We start from the raw sequence: 10,848 nt of genomic DNA on the forward strand, positions 1-10,848 counted from the left end.
TTGAAATAAATTGTCGCAGTCTTAAACTAAAAAGATTTAATGTTTAAATGAAAAGGAATAGTTTCATGTTTATTAAAAAAAAACACGCATTTTCTTCAAAAGCGTTGAATTTTCTACCAAAATGTTAAATTCTAAAGCCAAAATAGACGAATTTTAAACCCAAGGAAAAATTAGTTTTAACAAAAACAACAAAAAACGAATTTTTAACCAAATAGTGGATTTTTGAACTAAAAAATTAATTTTTAACCAAAACAGATTAATTTTTAACCAGTCAAAGAGATAAATTCTCAAACCAGAAGAAAAAAATGTTCGTAATCAAGTTGTTTAATTTTTAAGCCACAAACACGAATTTTCAACAAAATATTTCAATTCTCCACCCGCGAATGTGAATTAAAAAAAAAACGAATTTTCAACAAAGAAGTTCAATTTTGAACCAAAGAGGTGAATTTTCAACTGTAATTAAGAATCTTTAACCAAAAAAATTGAATTAAAAATAAAAGTAATGCAACTTTCCACCCATGCTTTGGATTTTCAACCCAAACAGATGAATTTGCAACACAAAATATGAGCGATGATATTTCAACCAAAAAAGATTTTACTTTTAATTGAAAAGCAGTTGAATGTAACAGAAGTGGACGAATTTTCAATAAAATACTTGAGCTCACAACTGAAGGAGATTAATTTTCAAATAAACAGTTCCATTTTTAACCGGAAAAGTTTATTTTATAGCCAAAAAGAAAAATTTATAACAAAATACGTAGATTTTCAACCAAATAGTTAAATTTTCAAACAAGAGGACCACAAGAGGTCAATCAAAAAAGTAAACTTTAAACAGAATTAATGAGTACGTAAGGCGACCTTATGTAACTGGGCGTACTGTATATTTAGTTTTAAAATCATAAATATTAAGTTTGCCGCACTATATATGCAGCATGAAAAATATATGCAGCATGCAAAATCATTTGAAATTCAATGAATTAATTGTTACCCAATGTCTTTTCCACCTTTTCACAAACTTCTTTCAGAATCGAGGAAAATTTCATCAAATCAGAGTCGATCCTTCTTGCAGTATGCAACCCGGTCATTTTCAAATCGGGCAGTTACTATCAAATTAAATGATTATTGATTTTTGGTTGAATCTTCACTTATAATAAAATTTTTATAAAAATGACATCGAAAACTGAAACTGTCGAAAAAAATGAAGCAGAGACAAAAGTGGGACCTTTCACTTTTAAAACCAAACCGAAATATATGATGTCGATATTCTTTTTGGTAGCACATTGTATTGGAATTTATGCATTCTTTACCTTTCCATATACTACGCATAAAATAACTGTTTTGTGGAGTAAGTACCTAGAATATTTAAGAATAATCAATTTAAGTTAATATTTTAGCTATTTTCATTTAATCATTTTTAATGTTTATAATAAATTGCAATTCTTTTGCCTAATACAGATTTTTTAATCTTACTGCCTATGGGGCTTTCAAGTTTTTTAGGATTTTCATTTCTTTTTGCAAATTCACCCTTTCCCATTTTTCCCTATTTTCAAAAAATTTCTTTTTCCCTTCTTTTCTTTAAATATAAGATATTCGGAAATACTGTTGTTGGTTTTAAATGTACAAAATTATTCTATTCAAATCTACGATATGGTCTCGCTAGTAGTTAACGTTTTTTTGTTCTTAGAGAATCATCTATTAGTATTAATTAAAAATTTTGAATTAACAAGATTTTTTGCTGAATTCTTAAAAATTAAATATTTTGGAAGTAAGCTATACGTAAGTACGAGGGCTGTCTGTCCACATTGAAGATTTGTTAGTTTAAATTTAAATAAGAGTTTTCATTATGCTAGACAGTTTTTTTTTAAATGTTCAAAAAGTATCAAAAATTATTCTTTCTAATAAATTCAGAAGTCTAATTCAAATTTTTAGTAGATAGTTTATTATTGTTATTATTACACCATTAAGCCGTTTCCCTTTTAGCGTAGGCGTGACTTGCTCCGTGAGGAAGGGAGTAATGTGAGGAAGGGATATACAATTTTTGGATTGATCCAGAATTCTCGTGATATTTATTTAAATAACACGTTTGTTCCGCAACACTGCTCCGACCCAGGTTGCTGATCAATCTCTCTAAGAATCACCCCAAGTGAAGATCCGCACAAAGTCGTCATGTGAGGTTCGCCACTTGGGACCATTAGTACCCAAGGTCTTTTGTTTCAGGCGTCATTCACTCTAACTTTATTAAATTTATTTATAAATGAACCCAATGCATTTTTTTATTAGAAAAAATTTAAACAAGTATTACAAGATTTAAAAATTATCTTCATGGTACTTTTCGATTCAATGCAAATTAAAAAAGTTTTGGAATTTAAACAATTTTCAAAAAACACCACAGACTCCCTTCTAACTGCCGGACAAATTTAAGGGCAGCTTTTATTAGATGTTAAATTTATTTTTTTAAGTATACTTTTTAAATAATATTTTATTAATGTCAAGATTTATCAAAATTTAGACGAAATTCTTTGTCTTACTTTTTTCCAAACAAAGAAACCTATGTTTTTTCGCGCAAAAAAGAGAATGGTACATTGTCACTAGAAAACAGAGCAAATAGTGCTATTTATGTATGCATTATTTGAACTCTGAAAGGACACTTTGTATTTTGTATCATTTCGATAAAGATGCGATTCGGAAGAGGAGAGTACTATATTAAATGGTAAATATGACCATCACCTTGTCGCCTCTGAACCTATCAGTGCTACTAACAAGAGGCCATATAAGCTGTTTACAATAGTAAAATATTCTAACTACATTTGAAATTTTTAGCCTGAATAGAGTAATCGAACTAGAAAATTTTCTTAAAAGATATTACAAAAATAGTTTAAGGTTTTTATGCTTTATTATTGTGAATTCTTGTCTTGCGTTCTGCAAAAGAATCTGCTGCTAAGTAAGTTACGTTATCTCAATTTTTCTTAAAGTCACAATTTTTTGAGTAAATCACTGCATTCCCAACGAGATGCTTTATTTGTTTAACAAAAATATATATGAAAAAATTTATTTTTCTACCATTTAATGCATGATATGTCAAGCTGAAGGTTTGAAACATTGGCATGCATTTTTTTTGAATTTTTTGACTATATCAATAGGGTGAAAAAACGGCCGGATGTCAATTACCCAACTTTACAGACGAGAGGTGCCGAAAAAACGTTAACAGACAAAAGATTAACAATTATAATAAGTATACGAACTATGCAATTTGAAACTTGAATATTCATAACAAGCTCAGGAATTTTTGTTGTAAAAAAGTAGACAATTTTCAAAAAAATCGAAAATTTTAAAAACATCTATGTCCTGACCTAGCAAATGTAATCGTAATCAAAGCCATATTTTACTTTTTATTTGTTTTATACAATATAAATAGCCGCAGCCTTAATACAAAGTCGACAGTATATATTATAAAAATAGGCTCGAAACTAAAAGACACCCTCTAAGAAACAAGGGGAAAAGACGAAGTTTTCGAAAATAGGCTAGGGAAAGTTTCAACACGAAAAATTACACTCGTTCCACCATTCCACGGTATAGCAATATCAAGAGAATGGGAAGAGTTGAAAATAAAAATGGCACTTTTGATTATTTCAGTCAATTTGTTTCGTAAAAATGAAAATTTGTGCTAATTACTCACATACACTTTTTTCGAGATTGTGATAATATTAAAAAATCAAAAAATGGCCTTTAATTACTTTGAAATTTCAAAGATAAAACAAGGTTTAATTAATTTTTTTCATAACTCAAGATATGGTTTGAAAATATTTATAGTTAAGTATTTTAGTCTTACAAGTAGTTCTTCTATTTTATAATGTTGAAATAGATACTGTTTTTAGTACTTAGAAAATTTCAAAATTATTAGCGTTTGAAATTAAACAATTTTGATTTTGTAATATTGGACAATTCCTCGACGTTTGAAATTCAACAATTTCTGAATTATCAATTTGAAAATGTATCAAAAAAGAACATTTTGCAATTGAAGATTAAAAAAATAATGATATTTTAAATTCAATAATATGTGAATAACAATATTCATGGAAATAATTAAAATCTCCAGACATGTGAACAAAATTTGCATCCATGAACATATTAGAATTAAGAAAGAAAGATTTTGTCAACAATATTTTACGAACTAGAATGAATTATTTTTAAATTATTCCACTCGATTTAAAAATGTTTTATTGCCTTTTTCATAGGTTGTGCTTTTAATGTTAGAACATAAAAGTCCATTTTGTTGAAGCGGGTTTTGTTAAAGGAACTATATAAATAATTTATATTTTATTTATATCAAGTGAATTTAGAAACATATATTTTATTTCAAGGATTTCTAAGGATTTCAACAATTTCAAGGGATAGGAAGGAATTAGAAAAGTTTCAAAGGCGTTAAAAGATTTTTAATTATTTAAAAAGATTCCAAAGCATTTCAAGAAATTTCGTTTCATACTTTTTAGAACTATTAATATTTTATAATTGGTTGTTACGGTCTTTTAATAGTTTCTTTTTCTTTAATAATAGAAAATAAAAATCCAGTGTGGGTTTCAAGTGAAATTCAAATGATTAAATATAATCAGGGTGAAATAAGAAATATTGCAAAGAAATATTTAATTATACTTATAAGTATCATGGTTTAATTATTTATGAAAAAAATTTAATAAGAGGAAGTATTTTTGATGATTTGAACCTTTTTACACATATCAAAGTATTTTATTTACCAAACTTGATCTTTTTTTGAACATTTTCATATCGCCAAGAACTCGTCCGTGAATGAATCACCAACGTCCTTTTCTTCATTTAGGCGTGTAAAAATAAATTTGTATCTTTCCCCTATTTAAAAGAATCTGTATTATCATCAGAGATTGTTACCATCGATCAGTGTAGATATCATTCCACAATCCTTGAAATTAGAAATCAACGCCAGCCATCAAGTAACTCTCCAAAAATAGAAATAAATGCTTAACGTTATTTATGATTAGATGGAAAATAATATGAGTAATTTGAAGGAATCTATATTATCATCAGAGACAGTTACCATCGATCAGTGTAGATATCATTCCACAAAACGTGAAATTAGAAATCAACACTATCGATCAAGATAACTCTTAAAATAACAGAACATTTCTTAACGAAATTTCTGAGTAGATAAAAAATGAATAAAAATTTTTTGTAATTAAATTACTCTGAAAAAGAATCTACTCTAATCGCTGAAATGATATCTACACTCATCGATGGAAACTGTCTTTGATGATAATAAAGATTTCTTTAAATTACTTGTATTATAAATGTAACACCTGGCTTAACATAGCGTGTCTTTCTGAAGAAAGATTCTTCTTTCGATCTCTCTAATAGCTTCATGGGAAAACACCTGAATGGCAATCTGAAGTTCTGTGGTTCGATTCCCAATGAAGCGAAGTGGTCTATTTTCTATTTTATTATCTATTTTCAAAGAAATTAAAGTTTCCTCTATATTTCCCATTTTTCGGGACGAAATTACGGGATTTTCCCTTATTTGAGCTACTTTTGCGTTGTGATCTCTGCAAATAAAAGTTATACGTTTTAAATTTTGAACAGAACTCTATAAAGTACATTTAATGTTTTCGTCTATTTAAACGAAAAAACAAAATTCGTTTTACCCTTGAGTGAGTTCTTTAGGTCAGACTGTACTGCTTAAATAGTAAGAGGTCAAGAAAATAAAAAATGAAAGCAGAATCTTAAAAATTTAAGGCACTTGCCTTTTTTATTTCTTAGTTTGAATTTTTTGAATGTTGTGGTGGACGCAAATATTATATGTAAATTGCAGGTGTGCATTGGAAAACATTAAATCCTGCAGAGTCGTATCGTAACATCTGGAATAAATTTAGAAGACTCTGGACACTCTTAAAAAAGTGAAAAAAAATGGAAATTATAAAAAGATTGAAAGCTCTGCAGATTGTACGATTTTTAAACATATTTTTCTCACGCGTGAAAAAGCTCATAATTATCATGCTTATCATGCCTCAACCTGCTAACATCACACTTTGAAGTTGATTTAAAATATTCCGACAGAAACTTACTTTTCAAAATAGTCGTGGTCATAACTCATAGTTAATGTATCCAATCGTTTTTGTAACTATATTTTCTTGGTAAATTCATTATAATTGTTAATTTTATAGCTAGATGCTTCATATTAATGGTTTAAAATTACAAGCAGACCATTCATCCAGCTTTTTAGACGAGTAGCTAAGGCTGTAAGATTTCCACTATTCCTCCGAAAAAACTGGAGGGTCAGGACCTTAACATTTTCAACAATTTCTTATTGAACAATTTTGTTTTATATTACAGTGTTCCTAGTTGCAAATATTGCAAAATTTGGAGAAACAGCCGGAGTTCATCGCCTTTGGGCCCACAAAGCTTACAAGGCGAACGCACCTCTTCGAGCGTTTATCCTTTTATGTTACTACACAAATGGCGGGGTAGAAATAACAATGATTCTTCAATTTTTGCCTTTTTTAGAACTTATTTATTTGATAATGTTAAATTATCGGTTTCAGCTAAAGGCCAAAGATTGGATAAAACTTCATCGGTGCCATCATAAACACACAGATACGGACGCAGATCCACACAACACAAACCGCGGATTCTTTTTCGCCCATATGGGTTGGTTGATGTTGCAAAGACATCCAGAGCTTAGAAAAAAAGTTCGGCAAATTGATTTTAGTGACATTGAAGTGGACCCTGTACTCACATATGGAGACAAGTAATTACTTTGAATGATGCAAACCAGGGTGTCTACTAACCGTGAAAACACGGAAATAGCTAACAAGACAAATAACTTTGAAGTTTCATCGCTTTCTTACAAATTTGTAGTCACAAGATCTCGAATACATTGTTGTTTAAAACCTAATTGATTAAAAATTCAATTCATTAATTGAAAATTAATCAGTGTTTGCTTGAGGATTGAACTATTTTCTTGAAAACTCGTATTATTTTGTTGAATTCAACTGTAATTTGTTGAAATTTCCTTTTTCGGTTGAAAATTTGCCTATTCTGTTCAAAATTCGTTTTCCAGCTGATAATTAATTTTTTTAATTGAAAATTATATTATTCCATTTTGTTTCAACTCAGATCTTCTTTAGTGAAAACTTGTTGTATTCTGTCAATAATTCGTCTTCTGTCATAGAAAATTAATGTTGTAGGTTGAAAATTCATATTTTTAAATGAAAATTCCATTACTCGCTTGAAAATTCGTTGTTGTTGTTTGTAAATTATTATTTACAGATTGAAAATTCAACTTTTTGTTAAAAAATGTAACTGTTTTGTTGAAAACTCATTTTTTTTATAGAAAATTAATCTGATTGTTGAAAAATTCATCTACGCAGTTGAAAATTAAACTATTTGATTGAAAATTAATTTTTTTTTTAAATTTATATATGCGGTTTGAAAAATTATAATATTCTGTAGAAAATTCGTCTTTTTAGAAAATATTCTCAAATTTTAATATACTTCAACAAATTTAAAATAAAATGTGGATTTTCGAGGTTATCGAAACAAAATTTAGAAGCTTGTTAAGAATTTTGAAAGGTTTCAAGAGAATGACATTTTCTTAAGATTTATGAGAACATTTTTTATGATTTTTAATTTGATTTATTTTTTAATGAATCTGAAAAGGAAATTTAAAAAAGATTTTTAAACATTTCAAATTAGTTTCTAAAATTTTGTATATATGTAACTTTCATATTAGCGTGATGCTGTAGGTAACACATTCTTCTTACCCCCTGAAGGCTTTACGTATTTTTTGAACGATCACTTACGGGAAGTTCCATATTGGTAGACAGTGAAAATTATGTAAAATTTTTGAAAGATTTAAACAATTTTGAAGCAAAATTTAGATTTGGAAGATTGCGAACAAAAAATGCAGATATGGTTTTTAATTTATTTGATATTAGTGAACAAGAAAACATGATACAAATTATTATTTTCGAACAGATTAAGTGAAGTTTACATTGACTATGTTATAAAAACATGTAATCATAATCAAATCGACGTAATAAAAGATTAAAAATAGTTTTTTGTATCTACCCGGGGCAAAATCCTAATACTCGGCATTCCTCCCTTCATGCTCTGTCACGAAAAATAGAGTTCTGCGCGAGGTTGGAGAGAGCTTCTTAGTCCTCGTTTTTCCTCGAAAATGCTCGAAAATTGCGAATTCAGAAATAAGTAGGTTTCCTTGAGCATTAAAGAGGCTTTCGCGATATCCTAAAACCTCCTTCGTGCTCTGTCAAACCGAGTTTGCCCGATGATTTTAGAGTACTGCCCAAGCACGTAGGGAGATTTCAAACAAATATTCAATGTTTCACTAATGCTCGTTACAGTGGCTTTAATGCTCGCGGAAGCCTACTAATTTCCGAATTCGCAATTTTTGAGCGTTTTCGAGGAAAAACGAGGATTGAAAAGTTCTCTCCAACCTCGCGCAGAACTCTATTTTTCGTGACAGAGCATGCAGGGAGGAAGGGCTTGCCGAGAATTAGGATTTTGCCCCGGGTATTCTTCAATAATTAATCATTGGTTAATCTTTAATACCAGAGACATTATAAATTATATGTAAGAATTATTTTTTAATTGAAATATCAAAAATAATAAACGAAATATATGTTTATAACAAAAAAACTGTCATGCTAACCAATCATCAGCTGCCGAAATGTCCGATACAATAGTAATCTCATTTTATTCGACATTACTCGTCACCATAATATATCTAAAATACATTTTATTCGCGAGGATATTTAATGTTTACAACCAAGAAAAAACCGGGCACTTTATGAGCGAAAATAAGTAGACACCCTAGTAAATTATTTACAGTTTAGACATTTTCATCAGAGACCATGTCAGCGATTTTATTAAACACTTTCTTCCAAAATAGGCAAAACTCTTGAAAAGCTGTGTGTAAAACAACACGCTCCATTTAGTTTTTTTAATATCTAGCGTTACGAAAAAGAAGATCAGTTTGTCAATTTCTTTTAATTTATTTAACAAAGAAATTATTTAAGGTTCTACTTTCCATTAATGCTGATGTGCTGCGTTATCATTCCTGCAATTGTACCAGTATACCTTTGGAACGAAACATGGCGTTTATCATTGTACCAAGTATTGATAAGGTTTTTAACAGTAGGGCATATAACAGCGACTGTGAACAGTGTTGCACACTATTGGGGCTCGAAACCATATGACAGGTATTTTTTTATCAGTAATCTTTCTTATATAAATTCTATAAATTTGATTCAATGATCCAGCTCTCACTGCCAAAACAAATTAAGATGTATATTGATAATTATATACATTCTAATTCATATTTGACAATTTAAATGCTGATGCAGGAGTATATCGCCAGTGGAGAATAAGACAATTGCAATCTTAACATTGGGCGAAGGTTGGCATAACTACCATCATATATTCCCATGGGATTACAAGGCAGCTGAACTTCCCATTTACAGTGTGAATGTAACGACTTTTTTTATCGATCAGTTTGCCAAACTTGGTTGGGCGTATGATTTAAAACAACCGTCACCTGAATTAGTAAAAAGAACTTGTCTCAATAGAGGAGATGGCACTCACCAAGTTTGGGGGCAAGAAGTTGCTGCACCAGAAAATTGAAAATATAATTTATAATTAGTGTATCAGCATCGTAATAATATAGGTAAAGCATGCAAAATAAGATCATATCCTATTTAAGAAGAGTAGTAAATTTTTTATGTTTCGACTATAATTTATTAATATTTACTGAAATAAATTGTTGGAACTTAAACCATTATTTTGATTTTAACAATTTAAAAATTTTTGCTACAGAAAAAAATACGTATAAAAGATGCATAATAGAATCCATTCTTATTAAGAAACATCAAAATATTTCGATTAACTTACAGACAGAAATCATGAATGTCCACAAAATATATCAAAGTATTATAAAATAAGCAAAACCAAGTTAAAATTCTGTTACTTTGGCGCGCTTTCCTCATTCGCGGTTTCTTTAAATGATGCCTTTATTCTGTATTATTGAATTTACCACCTTAATGTATGTCTCTTCTCTGCTTTGCTATATGTTCGTCGTTGTCCCAAAACACTGTAAGGATTTTTTCGTTCAATTATGATATAGTTTCTTAAAAAAAGCCTCTTCAATTTTTATAAGGCTTTGTTATTATATGCGTTTTTGTAAATTTTAATTTAATTGTCACGCTGTTTTTCTCAAAAATTAAATATTTATGTTTTTCACAAGATAATAAGCACAGGTGATTTTTATTTCTTTTACTTTAAAAAAAAATTTGTTCGTTTGTAATTATTTGTAAGAAAAGATCGCTATTTATATATTATTTATTAAGATTCTCTGAAAACAGCGCGCAATATTAAGCGAAACGTCAGAATTTCAATAAACGAACTTTCCAGTAATTTCATTTTATTCTTTTAAAAATTGAAGACCGTAAGACCTACAAAAAATCTTAATCATATAAAAATTAGAGGTAGGAATGAGATTGATATTTAAAGTAAAACGTCAGGATGTATACATATAATACATAAACTGGAACCTGGATTACCATAAACTGAATTTGTGTTTCTTGATGAAAGGAGCAGCGGGGCCGAGAGGGGAGGATATGCTCAGTCATCCGTGACAATCAGCCTAAAGTCCGCACTCTCATCACGTTAGTTGCATCAGGTTGCACCATGCCTCCAAATCCAACAGAAATTGTTCACAGGGCCCCGCATGTTTACAGTCAGAGCTCCTGGAACCTGGATTCGCATCAAAGCCCATAACTGAAGCCGTGTAATATTCCAGTTTCCAGT

General features: G+C 29.5%; 1 protein-coding gene across 1 annotated transcript; it reads left to right on the plus strand.

Moving 5' to 3' along the window:
* The first annotated feature begins 1,025 nt into the window (after window positions 1-1,025).
* Window positions 1,026-10,455, plus strand: LOC117171843 (acyl-CoA Delta(11) desaturase-like). The gene is made up of 5 exons (XM_033359478.1): window positions 1,026-1,345; window positions 6,358-6,488; window positions 6,567-6,772; window positions 9,063-9,245; window positions 9,390-10,455. Exons 1-5 carry the CDS (start codon window positions 1,168-1,170, stop codon window positions 9,664-9,666), a joined length of 975 nt encoding a protein of 324 aa, XP_033215369.1. The 5' UTR covers window positions 1,026-1,167; the 3' UTR covers window positions 9,667-10,455.
* Window positions 10,456-10,848: the final 393 nt, after the last annotated feature.

The sequence above is a fragment of the Belonocnema kinseyi genome, chromosome 4 (assembly GCF_010883055.1).
Source record: "Belonocnema kinseyi isolate 2016_QV_RU_SX_M_011 chromosome 4, B_treatae_v1, whole genome shotgun sequence".
NCBI classification, from domain to species: Eukaryota; Metazoa; Arthropoda; class Insecta; order Hymenoptera; family Cynipidae; genus Belonocnema; species Belonocnema kinseyi.

Bases quoted from the DNA above. Each gene is read 5' to 3' on its own strand.
- LOC117171843 (XM_033359478.1), top strand. From the start codon at position 1,168: ATGACATCGAAAACTGAAACTGTCGAAAAAAATGAAGCAGAGACAAAA. The intron at 6,773-9,062 runs GTAATTACTTTG...AAATTATTTAAG, and splicing joins GTACTCACATATGGAGACAA to GTTCTACTTTCCATTAATGC. The intron at 9,246-9,389 runs GTATTTTTTTAT...ATGCTGATGCAG, and splicing joins GGCTCGAAACCATATGACAG to GAGTATATCGCCAGTGGAGA.